Raw genomic sequence first — 21,686 nt, forward strand, 5'->3', positions numbered from 1 at the left:
CTACATTTCAAAAAAATACCATGAGAACATACCTTATATTTTTCATTGGCAAACAAGATAGAGGCTCGATGGAACTTGCATAGTGGGTTTTTGGGATCAATGGAAATGGCTTTGTTAAGTGTATCCAAAGCCTTGTCTGATTTTTTGAGTGCATGCTGCACCTAAATAAAAAAAGAAAAAAAAAAGAGAAAAGGTTAAAAAAACTTAGGCTAGGAACATAAAATGGGGAAAATCATGCAATTTTTAATTGAATACCCATCTAGTAACCCTGTATTTGTGGAGATCACCACCGACTTCAACTCCAACACGGAATATTTCTTCAGGGCTGATAAGTTGGATACGTTTAAAAGCAATAGGCAGTTGTTAGACCAGCTTAAATGGACATGGCCACTTCTGTCAGCATTCAGTGTTCTCTGTACTGTTAGTCATGCACACACATCTAATACAGGCAAACACAGTCTGTGAATAACTCCCAAATACACTTGTTCCACATTTGCATCAACCAGTGAAGTGGAAACAACTTGATTTTTGTACTTGCCTTAAAATAACTTTCCCTCAATCCAATGGGAGACACTAGAACACTGAATAGAGTGCAATGGCAGGATCTTGGGTAATTTAAATTTACTTGTAAAAATTCAAGCTCCTTACCTTACATAATCCCATTGGATGCCAGAGATTCTTTTAATTTAACCCAAAAACAAAAGCGCACAGGACAAGAGGGGAGAACAATAATCATAAGAGCAACAAAGGAACAAAACACTGAACAAAAACAACAAGAGCATACAAATCCCATTGTGTGCAGCACCATACATCCAATACTAGCATTCTTGTTTGCAAAAGTATTGAATCTGTAGAATTGTGCTCACAAAAGACTTGGTGGCTGCCTGTAACAGCTGTTCAAGCCCATATCCTGTGTCGTGTAAGGGGGTTCCCACCGATCTGGTGGAATATGCTCTCACATTTTCAGGGACATGTTGTTCCCCAGTGCAAGCCTAGTGAATTGTCACAGTAAACCACTTGGCAATGGTTTGTTTAGATGCAGGCCAACCTCTTATGGATATTATTAAAAACCAACATGTCATCTATCAAATTCTTGTGCCCAATGGACAAAGTTTTAATGCACTTGAGAGTCTTTCTTCAGGAAACTTTTACTGGTCTAAAGCCAGGATCAAAATGTCCTGATTTAGATAGAGCTTGGAGAACAACTTGGACTGAAAAGAAGGTCTGGTACTAAAGAACAGAACAGTATTCATTGAAGGTCAGGAATGGAGATCCACATCCAGTCCTATAGGAACAGCAGTAACCAGTCCAACAGACAACAGGATTTTTGAACTTACCAGTAAAATCCCTTTCTCCAAATCCATGGGGAACACTGGAGTATAGATGGTGGTGTTGGGAGCCTGGCACTTTAAATCCTTGCTGATTTGAACTTGGCTTCTCCCAGTTTATACCCCACCTGACCTCAGCTTATATTTAATCAAGCCCAATAAGAAACAGAGGAGAAAGGAAAAACCGAAAAAGTACAGGAAGAAGATTCATCAATCTAATAAAGACACACTAGTTTATTACTAAGAACAAACAACGCAAACAAAGCCTGAGAACAGGACAGCGGAGGGGGGGCATCCAGTGTCCTCCATGGATTCAGAGAAAGGGATTTTACTGGTAAAGTACAAACATCCTGCTTTCTCCTTTGTCCATGGAAAAAATTAGAGTTATGGTAAACTTACCTAGATAACTCCTTTTCTTCGAGGTCCATAGGGTCCACAGGGATACCATGGGGATTATGATGGTTGGAGACCAGGCACCAAACAGGTAAGCTTCAGCTCCCAGGAGGTCTCTGGTCCTCCTCCATATATACCACGCCCCTAGCCATAGGACTTCAGTTTAGTTAACAAGCCTCAAGGCAGGAGAATGAAAGAAGAGCAATCGTACACCAGAAACACACTTACACAAAATGAGGGAATCTGTGACCGAAAGAAAAAATTACCCATGCAGCCAGGTGCGTCAGGGTGAGCGCCCTGTGGACCTCGAAGAAAAGGAGTTATCTAAGTAAGTCTACCATAACTAGTTTTCTACTTCAGGGTCCATAGGGGTCCACAGGGATACCATGGGGATGTCCTAAAGCAGTTCCCCTAGGGTGGGGGACGCTCCGGAGCAGAAAGGAGAACTCGTCCTGAGGGGCAAAACTATCAAAGGCATAAAACCTAAGTGTGGACAGAAGACCACGTGGCTGCATTGCACAATTGTTCAGCAGAGGCACCACGACTAAATGCCCACGATAGCCCTACAGACAGAGTAGAATGTGCCGTCACTGTGCTTGGGACAGGGAGATCAGCCTGTGTGTACACCTAGGAGATAGTCATCTGTAGCCATCTCACCAGAGTCTGCTTATTAGCTGGCCTTCCTAGTTTGTGAAAACCATATAATAGAAAATCAGATACTCTTTTTGCAACAGGGTTTGTGCGCTCCACACAGATATGGACAGTACAAACTACATCCAGGGAGGCTTCATCTACAGAAAGATCTGGAGCCTGAAAAGCTGGAACTACAATTTCATAATTTACATGAAAACGGGACACTACACCTAAGGAAGGTAACCCTCCCTTTATACGAAGAACAGCTTTATCCTGGTGAAAAATAAAAAAAAAGGAGAGCAACAAGAAAGCGCTGCCAATTCAGAGACTCTGCAAGCAGAAGAGATAGAGAGAAGAAAAAGTGTCTTCGCTGTCAACCACTTCAAATCTACAGAGTCTAGAGGTTCAAATGGAGGTGCTTGTAGCCCCTTAAGAACCAAAGAAAAATCCCGGTGGAACAAAAAGAACAAAAAGGAGGCTGAACTCGCAGAACTCCTTGGAAAAAAAAATTCTAACATCTGGTAATGAGGCAATCTTCCTCTGGGACCAGACTGACCGTGCAGAAACCTGTACTCTCAAAGTAGCCAGACGGAGACCATGGTCTAAACCTGTCTGTAGAAAAGCCAGTATCCTTGAAATCCTAAATACCTTAGGACCATACTTTCTGTGGGAACACCATTGACCAAAAGAATTACAAACTCTGTAATATATGCAGGCAGATGCAGGCTTCTGTGCCCTAAGCATTGTTTGAATTACAGACCTGGAAAAAAAACTCTAGTTCTTAGGATGGAAGATTCAAGAGCCACGCCGTCAAAGCCAAAGTAAGTCCGAATGACGGCAGGAAACCTGCGTTAGCAGATCCTGCCATAGAGGAAGAGGATACGGACTGTCTATTGACAGATTCTGTATGTCGGTGAACCAATAATGTCTGGGCCAAGCCAGAGCCACCAGTATTACTGTTCCGCCTTCCTGCTTGAATTTCCTGAGAACTCTTGGGAGGAGGGAGATAGGAGAAAAGAGATATGCCAGTTTTAAGCCCCATATTACTGCCAGTGCATCCACGAAGGTTGCTTATGGATCTCTGGACTTGGACCCGTACCTGGGGACCTTGTGGTTGTGACATGACACCACGAGATCCATCTCTGGTAGACCCCATTTATTTTCCAAGAGCTGAAAAACTCCCGGATGGAGAGATCACTCTCCGGCGTGTATGTCCTGGCGACTTAGGAGAGTCCCAAATGAGTACTCCCGGTATGAATTTTGCAGAGATGACGTTCAGCCCAAATCAGCACCCTTGTCACTTCTTTCATGGCTGCGTAACTTCTTGTGCCTCCCTGATGATTGAGGTAGGCCACTATTGTCGCATTGTCAGACTGGATCTGGAAAAGTGCTTTGTATACTGCTCGCAGTTCCAAAATGTTTATTGGCAGATGACTCTCCTGATTTGTCCATCTTCCCTGCAAGGTGTGACGACCTGTCACTGCTCCCCATCCGCGAAGACTGGCATCTGTGGTGAGCAACACCCAATTTGGAATCCAGAATGGGCGCCCTTTGTTCAGATGATCTTTTTTCTCAGCCACCACAGGAGGGAGTGACAAACCTCTGGAGTAAGAAGGATCCTTTGGGACTTTATTCGATGACAGGGTCCGTTCCACCTGGAGAGAATCAATCTTTGCAGAGGCCTGGAATGGAACTAAGCATGTTGAGGTGGATACCAGTGATACCAGGACCTGCATTGCTAACAGAATGGATACCCTATGCTTTCGAAGAAGCTTGCTTATTCGCAACGATAGGGCCACAATCTTGTCCTCTGGCAGGAATGCTGTCTGTGCCTGAGAATCCAGAAGAGCTCCCAGATGTACCATCTGCTGTGTTGGAGAAAGTGATTTCTTCCAATTGATGATCCAGCTGTGCTTTTGTAAGCAGGCTATGGTCAGATGAAGATGGTTTTGTAAAACAACCGGAGTCTGTGCCATTATCAGAAGGTTGTCCAGATGTGACAGAATTCTGACTCCCTGACGCCTGAGATAGGCTGTCATGACTGCCATTATTTCAGTATATACCCGGGGAGCAGTAGATAGACCAAAGGGTAGAACCTGAAATTGGTAATGTTGCTGAAGGACAGCAAACCTAAAAAATTGCTGGTGGCATGGTATAATAGGAACATGCAGATATGCATCCTGAATGTCCAGGGAAACCATGTAATCCCCGAGCTCCATTGCCAAAATAATTGATCGGAGAGTTTCCATTCGAAACTTGGGTACACGGATAAACTTGTTGAGGGTTTTTAGAGAGTCAGTATAGGACGATAAGCCCCATTAGGTTTCTGAACCAGAAATAGATTGGAATAATAACCCCTTCCCTGTTGAGACACAGGAACCGGGACTATTACCCCCGCCTGTAGCAGGGAGTGAATGGCTTCCTGAAGGGCCAAAGCCTTTACTACATCTGCTGGAGGATCTGTGCAAAAGAACATCTAGGGAGGATGCCTCCTGAAAGTGAGGGCATACCCCTGAGAGACCATTTCTCAGACCCAGGCATCTGTTGTTTGATGCCAACAATCCGCAAAATTGAAGAAGTCAGCCTCCCACCCTGGGATCCCCTAGGAGCAGGCCCGCAGCATCAGGCAGAGGGTTTGTCATCCGGTTTAGAAGCTGGACGCCTTGCCGGGCCAGACCTCTTAGTTTGTCACCTTGATATTTTGCGAAAACTAGACGTCTTAGAAGAAGGCTATTCCCTTGCTCGTCCCTGAGAACGGAAGGACTGAAAAGACCCTGCCTAGACTTTATAGTCACCGTAGATGGCAGACCTGCTGACTTTGAAGCTTTCAGAGTAGCTATTATTTTATCCAACTCTGCTCCAAAAGTACTTTTACATAGGAAGATAAAACTTCCAGCACATTCTTTGATCCTGTACCAGCTTCCAGGATCTTAACCTGCGTGCCACTATTGAAGCTGCTGATGCTTTAGAACAGCGGTTTTCAACCGGTGTGCTGCGGCACACTAGCGTGCCGTGGCCGGTTGTGAAGTGTGCCGCGGGGCTGTCAGAGCCACCGGACACATTTTACTGTACTTCAGCATCCCAGGCCACTGAGCTCCTCTGGGAGACTCAGGTGCGACCGGGTAGTGACCTGCAAAGATGCGGCGGTGTGACATCACAGGTCACGCACGCCGCGTTGTCCACTGCCCTCCAGCCTGCTCTGCCAGCCAACGCCCTGCGCCAATCAGCCAGCCAGCGCTCTGTCCAGGCAGGCTCTGCAGCCTGCCTGGAAGCCCGCCCGCACGCGATCCTGCTACATTGTGAGTGACAAGGGGGGAAGAAATGTGGGTTTTGTGGGGACCAGACATTTTTTTCTTCTTCGTGGGTACCAGCCATAGTTTATTTTTTCGTGGGAACCAGTCATGTAATTTTGCCATATGTTTGCCTATTTAGTGGGGAACAATGTGTTTTGTTTCTGTGGGGCCAGCCATAGGTTTCTTTTTCTGTGGGGAGCAATTCTGTGGGGCGCAATGTGGTATGGTTGTTTTTTTTGTGGGGAGCAATGTGGTTTTTTTTTTCTGTTAGGCCAGCCAATGGGATTGTTTTATTCTTGTGGGGGCCAATGTAGTGTGTTTTTTATTCTTGTGGGGGCCAATGTAGTGTGTTTTGTTCCTGTGGGAACTAATGTAGTGTGTTTTTTCATAGTCCGCGCACACCACATCGCCGGATAGTGTGCCTTGGCAATTTTAAAATCTTGTGTAGTGTGCCGCGAGTTAAAAAAGGTTGAAAATCACTGCTTTAGAAGCTAAAATTCCAGCATCTACAGCAGCTCCTCCCAGATAGGAAGCCGCTTCCCGTATATTGGAAATATACATCATCTGCTCTCTGGTAGCATTTGGTAGAGAATTTTCCAATGCTCCCATCCATTCTTCAACAGCTTTGGCTACCCACGCTCCAGTTACCCCATGCCTCATCCATGAGCTGTTCACATACAGGAAACTGCATTTTGACCACCTTCCGGTGGCGATTAAACACTGGAGCCTTCTTACTATGAGCTGGTTCATCATCCTGAATGTCTAGGATTGATTTAACCACCTTCACCAAAGGAGGAACATCCACTGTAGATGGATGGTCCTCCTCCCCCGAGCTAGACCCTGGAGAGGAACTTTGCGCATCATCTGAATCCTCTGATGATGATGTGTCTGAATCCATATGTTGAGCAGATTGATAAAAAGCTAACTTGCACTTAGGTGCCTTACTAACTACCTTTAGATGATGGCTATTCTAGTCAGAGTATGGCACCAACATCCTTCCAGGAAAAATGCGTAGAAGGTGCAAACATAGCATGCGCTGAACACCCCATCGAAGGAGGCATAGTGGGAGCAGCCATACGATCCACAAACAGCTTCATTATCTGGGACAAAGAGGCTACCCAAGAAGGCTCTATCAGGATGCAGTCTGGGATCATCCGCTACTCCCTATTGTGCTGGCTTCCCCTGATCTTGCTGGCGGTCAGACGCCGGGTGCAGCGGCGAGTGGCGCCAAGTATTCTCCTTGGGGTCTGCTAGGACTTCCATGTGTACGTCCTGGTTCCGTGGTCCGGTCATGAGCACAGCCATGTTGGTCTCTATCAGCTGACTAGTCTTTCATCCACTGGTGCCCTGGCCAGCTCTCAGCTGACTCCTTCCCCCAATGGACAGCTACCTAGGGGTATAAAGCAGGACTCCAGATAACAGGAAGGGGCCTGTTCAACTTCATTCACTCTTCAGTGATTGTGGCTATTACATCACTCCAGGCAGAAGATATGCTCTGGTGTTTTTCTGCCTTAGGATTCCCAGTGTGCTCATCCAGCTCTCATGCTGGCTTCTAGTGTTCAGCTCCCATGCGGATTTCTGGTGTTCACCCCTGACGCTGATTTTCTAGTGTCATATATTCCAGCTCTCATGCCCATTTCTGGTGTAAACTATTTCAGCTTACACGCTGATCTCCTGCGTTGTATTACTCAGCTTACACGCTGATCTCCTGCGTTGTATTACTCAGCTTACACGCTGATCTCCTGCGTTGTATTACTCAGCTTACACGCTGATCTCCTGCGTTGTATTACTCAGCTTACACGCTGATCTCCTGCGTTGTATTACTCAGCTTACACGCTGATCTCCTGCGTTGTATTACTCAGCTTACACGCTGATCTCCTGCGTTGTATTACTCAGCTTGCACGCTGATCTCCTGTGTTATATTACTCAGCTTACACGCATATCCTTTGTGTTATAGTTATTCAGCTCACACGCTGGCCTCTAGTGTTATTGTCTACGTGCTGGTTTCCTGTGAATTATCTCTGTCCTTGTCCTGAGCCTGGATTCTGGTGCACTCGGGGCCTGATTCAGAAGCGCTCGCAAAAAGCGAGCGCTCGCTCTGAATCAGGGCGGGCGCTGTTTTTTTTAGTTGCGGCCTCCCGGCCACTCGAATAGTGCCCCGACTCCCATACAATGCATATGTAATAAAATAACAATCTACTCTAAATCAACTACACAAACACAAAGAAATGGTGGGATATAGAGCAGTATATACCTTAACCAAGGGAGAGGTATACAGGGAGACCGATCCAAACCCTCCTCAGACTAACAGCTACAAGGCGCACTAAGCGTGGACCGTGAGTCTCATTTACACGTAAAGGGTAGGCGGAGCAACCCAGAAGCGCAAAATCTTTCGTAGTTAACCAGACCAGCCGCATATCGTGGCAGCAGAAGAGCCTGCTGCCGATCCCCGGCGTCAGACAATAAAGCCTCGGTGGTGTAGGGAGGACGCGGACAATCCCAGGCCCTGACAGCAGCGGCTTCTGGTGTGTCTGACAGCAGAAGTACTGCCACGCGCGTTTCCCTGTAAGCGAGGAATCGCCTTACCTGACATCTCCGTGCAGTCCAGGTCGCAGCATTGCAGCTAGCAAGCTTAGCTGCAACCCGCCAAAATCACCAGCCCAGTTACTAGTGTTGTGGCCCGGCAGAGGTAGATGCTTAGTACTGCCAACCCAAAAACAAAACTAAATGAAACAAAAAATAAATAAAAAGCTTAGGACTGCCAGAGCAGTCCCCTGTTACGAAGGTGTGTCTGGATCCTGCCGCACCAAACGAACAACTGAAGTCCTATGGCTAGAGGCGGGGTATATATGGAGGACTCAAGACATCCTGGGAGCTGAAGCTTTAACTGTGTGGTGCCTGGTCTCAAACCATAATATTCCCCATGGTATTCCTGTGGATCCCTATGGACCCTGAAGAAGAAACACTGGATTTACAATGCTGACATCCTAAAGCAATCCGCACAGGAGGGAAACACTGTAGATGCACGAAGCACTCTGCACCCAAAATTAGCCACCCTGGACGCAAAAGTGAAAATTGGAAAAGGTGTGCATGGAGGACCTTCTGGCAGCCTGACACAGCTGAGCAACCAACACCCCATGTCGCGTAGCCCAAGGGGCACCCACACACCTCGCGGAGTGAGCAGAAAACTTGGAAGGAACGGACCGTCCCTGGGAATTGTAAGCCTGATATAGTTGATTGGATACACCACAAAACTTGTCTGCTTAGAAGCTGGCCATTTCACTTGGTAGAGTCATAGATGATAAACAAGTTATCAGTCTACTGGTGCATCAAGGTGCTCACCACACACAATCGTAAAGCACGAACCACATCCAAGGCATGTACCTCAATAAAGGATAACCAGAACCACAATAGGCTGGTTGATGTGAAACCTATATTCATATTCGTATGCAGCTCTGCCTGGTCATCATGGAACTTTAAATAAGGAGGACTACACAACAAAGCTGCAAACTCAGATTCTCTCTTTGAAAGCTGCTTTCTTTTTAGCTATTGTCTCAGCCAAGAGAGTGACTTCAAATCCACAGATTCAAGTTGCTCAAACAAATCCGATTGTAGAAACTGTAGCACAAGGTTCATGTCTACGGAGCTGTAGGAGAACGAAACGAAGGCTTCAAATGGAGAACTCCCTGCATGAAGGTCTGCAGTTCAGCTAGCAAGTCTAGTCTTCTTCGGAAAAAGACAGACAGACAACACTGAAACCGAAACCTTTAGAGAGCCATGACGCAGGCCTGCTTCCTGGCCTCCCTGGAGGAACAGGAGAAAGTGGAAGATGGAAACTGATCTCTGTCACACCAAACCACATAAGCCCCCCAAATACGGTGGTAATGTGCAGCAGAAACTGGCTTCCTAGCCCTGAGCATAGTTGGAATAACAGCCTCATGAATATCTTTTGCTCTTAAGACGTAGGTCTCAATAGAAATGCCAGCCAAGTTAATACAAGTTTAGACACGTCGTGCTACCTTAACTTAAGCTTCCACACTGTGAGCAGCTGACCCATCCACCTCCTCCAGCACTGAAGACATGTCCTGATCCAAATCTCCTAGAAAGTCATCTTCTCCCTTGGATGGAACTTCAGAAGTAGATTCTTCCAGAATTGTAGGTAGTTGCCATACTGTGAAGTTTATATGTTTAGTTGAGTTGTCTGGGCTTCTAGAAGAGCCCTCTAATGACCTCTCCACCTGAACCAAAATACGTGCGCAAAAAGCGCACTTCTCACTTGAACCACTGCTCTCTAATTTCTCCCCTGTCCGGCCCTATTACTGCAGTCTCATTCTACAACACTACAGTCACCACAGCCCAAGCCACCACACACCATCTCAATGATCCAAACTCCAACCCTGGCACATAAAAATAGATTCAACATCTGTAAAAGTGCTCCTGTGCCACTTATACAATGAACAAAATCTCACTCCAATGCAGAAATACTCCATTATAAATGTGGCTGCCTTCTTTCTATAAAGCAGTCTCCAGAGCAAACCTATTTTAGGAGGACGAATATCTGCCCATTCGACCAACACCCGTGGTCTCTTTGCCAATCAACTTGCTTCTCTGACCACCTCCACAATTTTCTGATCTATACCCTCCTCCTCTAGTTCTTGCTCTCCTTTTAATGAAGACAACTTTTTCTCACTATTCTCTACTTGCTACACCACAACCTGTCCCCTCATCACAACACGGCTCTGAAAATACCTGCACAGGTTCCTTATTTCCTTTAGAATTAAATCCAAGCTTTACACCCTCACCAGCTTCCCCACTTTATAGATATCCGACTTTGCAATGAGATACGTTCCGCCTCACCCTCTGCTATCTGTATCTAACCCATGCCTCTCCTCTTTTTGGTATCTCCCTGCCTCCAAGACTTCTCCTGTGCTGCTCATCCCCTTATGGAACTCACAACCCCACCTGGCCAAAATTTTCTCCAACCAAAGTGTTTTCTCAAAATTCACCTCTTCATTATAGCTTATTTATCCCACATGATACTATTCCTGCTGCATATTCTACCATCTGCTTCCCATGACCATTCAGTGTGCCACTAAGCTCTTTTTGTAGACTGTAAGCTATAGTGAGCAGAGCAGGCCCATCTCAACCCTTTGGCTTACCTACATACCTCCTTCATCAACCTCATCTGTACTAGTTCTCTTTTTCTGTGCGACTGTATTTTTAATTATTTATAACTGTATGGTGCCTTACAAACAATTGGGGATATCCTATGGAAAAAATATCCAATATACCCTTTACATTAATTTATATTGGGATCAATCCAGAAGAAGTGGAAAACAGAAATTGCTTGACCATTTAAAAGAAATTAAATTTATTGTCATCTATCATCCTTATGTACCAAAAGTTCAAAACCATAAATATTTGTTTTACTAGCTTCCATTTAGAAATGGCAGCCATCTTTAAATCATGGTGGACAGTCATTTTCAGGTTTGTATTCAAATGCCAATATCTCCGGACTTGCAAGTTGTATAGAATTCAGAGAAAACTATTGTTCTCCACAAAACTTCTATTGATTAACTTAACTAATTTTTAATGACTGAAAAAGACTGCTCAATCAGAACAAAATAATTGTGCATAAATGACTTTTCAAGTTGCCTCTATCTCAGCTTGTAAAGAACTCTCAGGTTTCAGTTTTTGTGGGCGGTACATACACAGTATACCATCAATTTGTATCAATAAAAGCTGAAGTCTGCGATTTGTATCCAACTTTATGAGACTTTGAAAATTATGTTTTTTTTCTAAATCTTACCTATTTTAGAGCTAAATGTCTCAAATTCAGGGGTTCCCAACCACGGTCCTCAAGGCACACTAACAGTCAAGGTTTTAATGATAGCTATACTTGAGCACAGGTGACTTAATTACTACCTTGGATACTTTGATTTAACCTTCTTTGCTCAAGCATGGATCGCTCTAAAACCAGGACTGTTGAGGCACACATCCACTAGCAGACTGTGAAACGACTGCACGATTACGACACTGTAATTGTGATGTCGTTTCAGTCTGTGCTGTGCCTACCCTGAACGTTCAGTGTAAGCACATCAATCATGCCCGAACATGGGCAATCTGTCGTTATCGGCAGATTGACCAGCATGTTTGGGCAATGATTGATGTCAGAAACGCCTAGAAATTAATGTGCGTGATTTGTGCACGATTACTGAACGATTATGATGTCGTAATGATGCAATCGCTGAGTAATGTCGCGTAGTGGATACGCGGCATAAGTGTGCCTTGAGGACAGAGGTTGGGAATCACTGCTCTAATTGGCAACAGAGCAGAGAAATATTTTTTGACTCAAGGTTAATATAATAAGATACTGGGATTTAGTGGTGGTAACCAAGGAAAAAAAATATTTTTAATAAAATGGTCAAGCAACCAGAAAATTAGAAGTGGACCACTTGAGATGGACTGGCCTATTGTTATTCATTTCAGATCTCAAAAGTTAGAGTTAAAAGAAGAAGAGAGGCAACTTAAATCATTATTCTCTATTAGGATAACAGACCCATCAATTATGAAGGAATAAACACTGACATCACCTTAGAATTCTAAAAATTATTTTCTACTGCTCTAATACACTACAGTATGCATGAACTGCAGGTGACTCACTTTACTGGAAAACTGAAAAGAAACTCACCACTCCTATATGACACAGTAGTACTGAACTTTGTGGGTTGATATCTAGTGCTTTCTGGAAATGCATCTCTGCCAAGCTGAACTTCTCCTGCTTATAGTAAATCATTCCAAGACCATACCTGTGGCAAGAAGACAGGAGGGTATGTATTAATCAGAGTATGGATGTTTGGTATCATCTATACTGAGCAAGGAAAAGTACTTCACTGTTGTTCTGTGACAACAATAGTACTGCACCTTAACATAATAAATTTATTAGGTTGTTAAGGAAGGTAGAATCTCACCATGCATTGTAGTGTCTTGGATTAACACGGATGGCGTTTCTGAAGCAGGCAAGTGCTTTGTCCAGCTCCTCTGTTAGTACAAATTCATGGCCCAAGAGCGTGAAGGCATATGCATAGCCAGGATCCACCTGAATAGCCCGCTGGAAGAACTTAATGGCAATGTCATGTTCCCTTTGCAGACTGAAACAGTTCCCGGCAGCACACCAAGCCTGAAATTAGAGTGTGGAGCTAGCAGTTACCCAATTTAGCTTGTCCCACTATTTTCAATTACAAAGACCCATACCAGATAATCAACCCAGATATGTTTCCACATACTATTTGGACAACAGCATTTGCATAAAGATATTCTCATGGTTACCGCTCTTTAGCTTTTGTCAGCACAGCGGTTAACACTGTTGCCTTAAAGTGCTGGGGTCATGGATTTATTTCTGACCAGGGACCTGTTAGTCTGGAGTTTTTCTGTACTTCCCATCTTCATGTGGCTTTCTCCTGGGTGCTAAGGTTTCCTCCCACAATCCAAACACATACTGGTAGGTTGTGTTCATGTGGTAAGAAATCTAAATTGGGTCAACTGGCTGACAGGGCATGCTGGGCTTTTTACTTTATAAACAGCTGGGGCATTACATGGTATTTTGCTATTCTTGCTCTATACCGTTTCATAATGTACTTCAGACCCTTAACTTGTCCCTCCCGTAAACTACAGCTTCCTATTTAACAATCAGACCATAGTACCTCTGGGGAATTTTTGTCCATATCTGTGAGATCCTTAGAAAGCACAGACAGTGCAACATCTTTCTGTAAATGCCAGAGTGTGGTGGAGTAGATTTCCATGCCCTCGACGCGGTAGTTTTCAATCCTGCGCACCTCAGAGAACACACGCTCTGCCTGCACAAATGGAAGTACTGGCACTTAGACAACATGGAGAGACAAAATTAAACCTAAAATACAAAGTTATTTTTAGAACAATGGGCTATTAACAGACAATAGGCTAGAAAGTGAAAGCTAAGAAAACTAGAAAAATGCAATATAGCTACTAATAAAATAACTAAAGAGTACCTTTGCAAATCTGAGTTACTTCCTCATTAGTCTCTCCCCCCATTCTCATCCTACAAATGATGCGAATGCATGTGAATGAATGAAGATGGGCAAAGTCCCCAAATATGTGGTAACAGGTAATAACAAAATTAGGTAATTTTCCATATCATCCCATCATTTAATGTGTAATGGGGTATGTGGAGACACAAGTTGACCGACATGTGCCATGATAGGTTAGAAAGTAGAGAGGGAACCTCAAACTCCCAGCGACTAGTCCCCTGGTCGACATCTATAGTCAAGATTGTTCTATATAAATTTAATGCAGGATGTCTGTAGGTTGGCAATGATCTGACATCGGACCCTAACCTGCAATGTCTAAAAAAAAAAAAAAAGGGTACAAGATTCGGGGGAAAGATAATCATTTTCATTATGCTAATTTTGCCAATTCAAGATATGAAATGCTTAGTCCAGTGTACAAAGTCCTGACTGATTTTGGTGAGGAAAGGCGGGTAATTAACTTTAGATAGATGATCATGAGTTATCTAGGAGTCAACATTTGCTAGGAAGAATGGAGTGAAATCTCCACTGGAAATGAAAGTTCAGCTGTAAGAGTTTCAAGAGGGGTACATCCAGCATGTATGTTTAACTTGCATCAGAGGGGGATACAAAGTCAGACAACGGTTTAAGAAACCTTGGCAGCATTAAGCAGTTGTAGCTACATTAGTCTAATTGTAATAATATGCTTTCAAGAGATGTCCTCTTTTATGGAGGTCAGCGATATACGTTTCTCAATTGTTTGACTTGACATGGATCATATAAAAATTATATATATAAAAAAATATTGGGACAGCAAAATGGCTACTGACAGCCATTTCTATTCATAGTTCTTATGTGTGTATCAGACATGAAGTGGTATCAGGCATGAAATGGTACAGGAATGTGGAAGCAGACAGGCCATAAATCTTTTAGGCGTTGTCTACTGCGATATACGCCTGCGTTAAGTTTTAGAAAGATCTTATCAGTAGTTGACCAATAGGTCAATAGGTTTGAAGTAGGTTTATAGCCATATTAGTAAAGTTAGCTGGGTATGACAAGTAGGATGCTATATAAGCAAAGAACAAAAGAAGCTGCCAGTGGCCTGCCCTAAGCCTGGACCAGACTGCAGCTGGTGGCCAGGAAATTGTTCAGCTCTCCATTCTGAGAGACGAGGCTCCTGGATCGTGTAACCATTTATATTCCGAAGCAAAGTAACTATTATTCTTTTATATCTTATTTGTTGTAATAAATTGTATCTTTTTTCAAGATACTAGTTTGTGTGGCTTGATTAGCCTTCTGTATCCAAGAACCTTATTTCGTTCCACCGGGAAAAACAGAAGATGGAAGAAAACACAAGGAGCATCACTTACAATAAACCGTGCTGAAGGTGGTGGCCATCCACACACAATCGTCAATATTATAAATCGGCAACACTTATAAAAACAAAAAACATGAAACAATTATAAAAGATGTCGCACCAAAGACATTTGTAGATCTCACCATTTATACAATTCTCCTTTGCAGAATCAAATCTGACCCTGGCTGTTGTACGCAATAAATATTTTATCCCACCTACGGTGAAAAGTTGAAAGAATGCTTGAAGCGCCGATACTGTCAGCTGTAGGTGGTGGTGAAGTTCCTTTGGAGATCCTGCCAACAGCAACAGGTCGCCCAGGTAGGGTAACAGGCAGACCCCCTGCAGCCGCAGATGGGCTGTCTTTACCGCCATAATTTTGGTAAACACCCGAGGTGCAGTAGTGAGACCAAACGGCAGAGCCTGAAACTGGAAATGTTGTTGCAGAACAGCAAACCTGAGAAAATGCTGGTGAGCCGAAGTAATTGGAATATGCAGGAATGCATCCTGAATATCCAGTGACACCATTAAATGCCCAGGTTCCATAGCCAGTATAATTGAGCATAGGGTTTCCATCCTGAACTGGGGTACCCTGAGGAATTTGTTCAGGGACTTGAGATTGAGGATAGGCCAAGGGGATCCGTTCGATTTTTTGCACCAAGAAGAGATTGGAATAATAACCCGTTCCCCTCTAGGGCAATGGGACAGGTACTATGACCCCTGCGTGAAGCAAGGATTGTACGGCCTTCTGGATTTGTAAGGCCTTGTCTTTGTCCGACTGAAGGCCTGTGCAGAAAAACTGATCTGAAGGCCTTCTGCGGAAGGAAAGGGCGTACCCGTGAGAGACCACTTCTCTTACCCAGGTGTCTGTGGTGGTCTGACACCAGTACTCAGCGAACTGAAGAAGTCGGCCTTCCACCAGGCTGAGGGTTTGTTGTCAGGTTGGCAGCCGGACGTCTTGCACTCCAAGCTTGCTGCTTAGGCTTGGCAGTCTTCTTGGAGACTGACGGCCTAGGAAAGGACCTTTAGGTTTACCTTTGGACTGATAGGTCCAAAAGGACGAGGTACTAGATCCAGAGGGAGTAGGAGCAGAAGGCAGACATGCAGACTTAGCTGCTGCCAACTTATCCACAATTTTATCCAAGTCAGGACCAAACAAAACCTGTTATAAGTTAAACACCCTAAACCCTTGTTGGAGTCAGCATCCGCTCTCCAAGAATGTAGCCACAGGGAGCGGCGAGCTGCAATCGCCGCAGTCGAAATTCTGGAATTCAAGAGGTTGAAATCCAGAGCAGCCTCGTTAATATGTAGCTGAATCTCGGATGTTGTCCACTAGAGTCACCTGCTCGCTGGTAGTATCTGAAGACAAGGACCCTTCAAGGGAGTTCGTCCAGACCTCCATAGCCCTGGCTACCCAGCAGATAGCCATGGCCGGCCTGCAGGTTGCCCCTGAAAGAGAATATATGGATTTTAAACAAACCTCCACCTTCCTATCCGTAGTATCCTTTAAGGACGACATGGATGGCATAGATAGGGTTGCACTTTTAACCAAGCGCGTCACATGAGAATCCACTGCTGGGGAAGTTTCCCATGTGGTAAAATAGTCCTCAGCAAAAGAATATGCATTGGCCAGACGTCTTTGAGGCTGACAACACTTTCCAGGTGTTTTTCATGTCACTTCCTGGTGGTCTACCAGCTGATCAGATAATGGAAATATGGCAGCGGTCACCTTTATGTCCTTAAAATAGGCATGTTTGGACTTGGGAGCTGGAGGATCGTCCTCCTCTATTACCAAGGCCGCATCCAACCTGGAATATAAAATTTTTAATTAGGCTCCACCTCTCGTGCAGAGAACTCGGGAGTCAGAATCATCTGGAAGCTCCCAGTCATCATATGGTGTAGACTGAGATGACGGCTATTGTCTTTTAGTCGGTCTAATTTGGGGTGCACCCCCCTGCAGCATATCTGTAAGGGTCTGCACCGTAGTAGAAAACATATTCATCCATGGAGGATTAGAAACAATCTGTATGGGTGCAGCCGGCTGAAGCAGGCTTTGAGAGGGCACAATCGGCTGCTGTGGAAACCCCAACTGGGGAAACACAGGAGGGGTCCAAGCGTCCCGCAATGGCCGTCATTAGAGGGGCCTGGGGGAGCATAAAATCTCACACATAACCCCTCATGTATTATGTCTCCCACACCTAATCCTGCAGAACACTTTTTACACGACTGCCGGACAGGAGTCAAGGTTTGCACATCATCCTCACTACCAGACATAATGCATAGGATAGCGTGTACACTGTAGGTGACCCACCACACAGAAGAAATAAACTGAGGCTAAATACACACCTTGACAACACTTGTAAGGGTTCAGTGAGAAAAAGCAAATGGCTGACAGAAGAAAACAAACGCAGGCAGACAGCGCCATCAGAAAGTCACATACAATGCAGAATAAAAACACCTGCACAAATGGCAGTACTATTCAACTACACAGACTTAGTGTCTGGTAGGCTATAGTGCTACATACGGTGACCACACACTGGGGAGAGGTATGTAGGGGGACCCAGGCTCCGCGCTCCTCAGAAATATTTGCCAAGGAGAAAATGGCTGCCAGAGATCCTGGAAGAGGCATTCCTGTGGGAGGAGAGCTGCTGGAGAAGTGGGAGGCACATGGCAGAGGGCGCTGTTAGGAGTAGGGGAGAGGCACAGGGCAGGGGAGGCTGTCTGGACTTGGAGGGCGGTGGGCGCACAGTGAAAGGCTGGCTACATTAGGAGTACTTACCTCAGCTGGTCCGGAGAGAGCAGGGGCCCAGGTTGCAAGGCCGCAGCAGTGCAGTTATGCGCTGGCAGCCAGCAAGAAAGCGTCGGAGACATTTCAAATAAGGCACTGGCCGGCGAGCCAATCACAGCTCGCGGACCAACAGCCAATCAGGAGTGGCCGCTCCTGATTGGTTGCCGTTCCACGAGCTCTAATTGGCTCGCGGCTGGCAGCTTATTTTGAAGGCTGCCAGTGCCTGCGCCGCGTCTTCTCTGCTAATGCTGACCACCGGGCCCCCTCTCTCTCCTGGGCCCGGGACTACAGACCCGGCAGTCCCCCCCTGATGCCATCTATAAAGTCTAGCGAATGGCTAGAATCATGTTGCTAACTTCCAGCCTGTTGGGAGAGCTGTCCTCCTAACTAAAATGAACAACCCAACTTAAAACCTTCTCTTCCTCACCAGAGGAGCCGTCAAAATTCTCGGCACCTGGCAGGGGGAGGATGGAAAGTTTCAGCTCCAATAGTGTAACTATTGAGTGCCCACTACTCAGCCTCCCCTCTAAACCCATAGACTGCAGGGTCCCCCAGATAGAACTAAAGAGGAATAAACTGTAATATTATATTATATATAATACGATTCAGGATCATAAGTAAAAGTTAGCACACATACCCAACACAGTAGGGGCAAGGTTGGATAACACAAGATTAATATAGAATCAAGATTTACTACAATGAAACAGATTTTTTTTATAAAAACATTAACATTTATAGAACAGATGACACACAAAGACTTGGCAAGAATACGTAAATAAACCTCAACCAAGAACCACAAATTTCAGAGTGCATACTGGTATCTCACCACAAACAAACAAGATGTGAAAAGAAGAGACTTACCTGCAAATACTCTGCCAGCTCAAAATAGGCTCTGCCGATCTGACATAATACCCAGCCTGTGTTGTAGTGGTGGGAAGGGAGGTGGCTTAGGATATTGATTGCCTCTTTGCAGTTGTAGGAGCACAAGGCCACATAACCTTTACCCATGTCCCTCAAGAGGCTCATTAAGCCTTCTGGAAAAACAGAGTGGAACAAAATGTGAAAACATCTATTCTTAACCAATATACAATCTGTGCCTTTGTGTCATCCTGGGTGCTTTATTCAACTCCTTTTGTGGAACAACTAGTCCTCCCTCTCCCCCTAAACATTATACACTTCCACTATATGCTCCTTCCCAAACTAACACCGTTTTAATTCAGACACCTATTTCTTAGGGGGCGAATTAAATTGTTTTAGCCATGGCTATTTCTTTTTGGGGGCCTGACAAAGCAATTCAATTGTTGCTCCGCTCGGGTACGCATGGCTGCTGCACACTTTTCTGCTCGTACCCTCCCAGTGTGCCGAGCACAAATGTGGAATAAGTAGGCAGTTTGGGCACACAAAACAGGACTTTAAACTCACTGCTTTTGGGCGCATGCATGTGGCACTGGTGCCCTAATGGAACAACAATTGAATTGCTCTGTTGGGCACCCATTGCGTTTGGGTGCCCAAAAACATTTGGATTGCCCCCTTAGTCTTCATGTTACTACCAGGGGACTACTAATTTCCATTCTAGATATCCCATACTCTCAAAGTCCTAAACGTTTAAGATGTGCCTACCAACAGGCCTCTTATCTCAATTCCTTAACCAAGGTCCTTTTACCTGGTGTATCTACCACAAGGAAGGGCCTTCAATTGAGACTCCTTCACATATGCTTCTCTGCCCAGCATTCCTCTCCATAAACATAAGCATCATTGTGTGTTTCAGGATGGGCAGTGTCCAGTGCAGGAACCTACAGACTACTCAAGGAGAGTTCTTACCTGCTGCTGCTCTTTGTATAGTTAGAGCCTGAATCTGAGGGCCCACATTGGAGATCTTTCCTTCAGAGATGATAGAGGCATCCAACTTGCTTATTTCCAAACTCTCATTCAAATTGGTCTGAGTTACGCCACTTTTGTTTGTTTTGCTTTTGGTTTTACGATTTGGGATTTTGGGAGGAAATTTCATTTTCAGCTTTTTACTGTTTTCCTACAACAGTGAAACCAAACATTCTTACAAAGAATAAACACTTCTTTACTTATACCATACTCTACTTCATCTTATAGTGAGCCAGCGATAAAACCTGTAGCATTACATGTACAAAATTGTAATGACATTTGTAAATTTGTATGTCAGGTGGACATTCCACACTGGATTGTGTTATTTAGGGCTGAACCTTGTAACTACCTAATTTATACTAGGGTATTAAATATATTTTCAATACATGCATGGTTTTGTGTAATATATATATATATATATATATATATATATATATATATATATATATATATATATATATATATATATATATATATATATATATATATATATATAAAATCTATCCACAAATTGCTCTTAGCCAACATACTAACTATATTTTCACAGATGCTGCAATCTCATCTTCATCAGTCAAATATCAAAGTATGGATAATCATCACCTTACTTGGGGCCTGATTCAGGAGGTCCATGCAGTGGTGATTTCGGACACAAGCGGCTGATAATTTCAACCCGCGCATGTGCACGAGTTATACTGCGAATACGTTCCAATGGTTACAGCAAGGAGACAGTACAATTTTGAACACGAGAGTTGCGGATTTTAGAGAGCATTCCTGGTAGGTGGGAGGTAATGGGTGGGTGTCGCAGTTGCATAGAACGCCATGTTCAGCTGGCGAAATTGCACCTGCCATAGCGCTGGTGCAAACTTTGATGTAAATACGCAACGACATGGAATATCACCACTGAGAGTCTCAGAATAGGTTGCGGCATTAGCATAAAGGTGCAGACGTTTGTGGATAAAAATGTGGTTTTTGGAAAGACACAGCCGCGAAAAAAAGACGCAGACGCAACTCTGAGTCAGGCGCTGGATTTGCTTAGCGCAGCCAATGCTACCCTGTTCCTTGCAAACTATCTTGGTGCTGTAGCCCAGCCAAGAGGCATAGCCAGAAATGGATAGAGATGGAACCGTGGAAACTCTCAGAAGGCACTATGATCTTTCCCTAATTTTGAACAGGCAATTAGATGTCCTTGAAATCCACGGACACCATGAACTCATCCTAGTCGGTGCTTTAGAGGACTGATCACAAAGACATTGGAAACTTTGGAGATTCCAGGATCAGAATGTGTCAGGATCAGAATGTATCCACATACTGGATTAAAAAAAAAAAAAAAAAAAAAAAGAAGAAGAGGCCTAAAAGTAAAAAAGTCCAATCTATTCTATGCATCAGACCTGAAATGACCCAAAACACAATGTTAGGACACCAGGAAGACCATAGATCATGTCCGTGTGGGGACTGCAGGCTGAAATAGTACCAGCTCCTTACAGTTTCAACCACCCGAGATGCAGACAGGCTCCCTCCATGTGAGTTCTAGCTGCTACAGTGACCATCCCACTCCGAGAAGTTGGCCAACATTCGGAGTGGGTATGCGACTAAAGAAGATTCCAACCGCTGTACTTTCACTGCGGGCTCCATGCAACCCGTAGCAGCTGCCAGCAAAAGAGGCACAAACAAAAACCTGAATAAAATTAAATTTACAGCTGATTGAGGCAGCCCTAGAAACAAACTCCAGCTCCTGCAGGAATATTAAAAAAAAAAAAAGTATGTTCTTACCTGGTTAAATCCTTTTCTTTGAGCTCCATAGGGATTATGCTGGGGAATAGGCTGGCAGTAGAGTCTGGGGGCACCAAACAGTCAAACCTTTGACACTCCGGCAGCTGAGGCTCTTCCTCCCCTATACTCAGCAAGTTCGCAAGTCCAAGGCAGGAGTGAGAAGGAGAAGGAAGGCCGACACACACACACAGAAACAAACCTAAGAAA

At 44.5% G+C, this 21,686-nt stretch overlaps 1 protein-coding gene across 2 annotated transcripts in view; it reads right to left on the reverse strand.

Annotated features, from left to right (window-relative positions):
* Positions 1-21,686, reverse strand: part of CDC27 (cell division cycle 27) — a 66,468-nt gene that overhangs the window by 3,029 nt on the left and 41,753 nt on the right. For both annotated transcript variants that reach the window (XM_088442301.1, XM_088442298.1), the window contains 6 exons: positions 19,653-19,860; positions 18,693-18,865; positions 13,351-13,503; positions 12,619-12,827; positions 12,339-12,456; positions 33-161 (listed from right to left, as the gene is read on the reverse strand). In XM_088442301.1, coding sequence (XP_088298427.1) covers positions 33-161; positions 12,339-12,456; positions 12,619-12,827; positions 13,351-13,503; positions 18,693-18,865; positions 19,653-19,860 — 990 coding nt within the window. The remainder of the gene's footprint in view (positions 1-32; positions 162-12,338; positions 12,457-12,618; positions 12,828-13,350; positions 13,504-18,692; positions 18,866-19,652; positions 19,861-21,686) is intronic.

This window comes from Taudactylus pleione, unplaced genomic scaffold (genome assembly GCF_031769625.1).
Source record: "Taudactylus pleione unplaced genomic scaffold, aTauple2 ptg000018l, whole genome shotgun sequence".
Taxonomy (NCBI): Eukaryota; Metazoa; Chordata; class Amphibia; order Anura; family Myobatrachidae; genus Taudactylus; species Taudactylus pleione.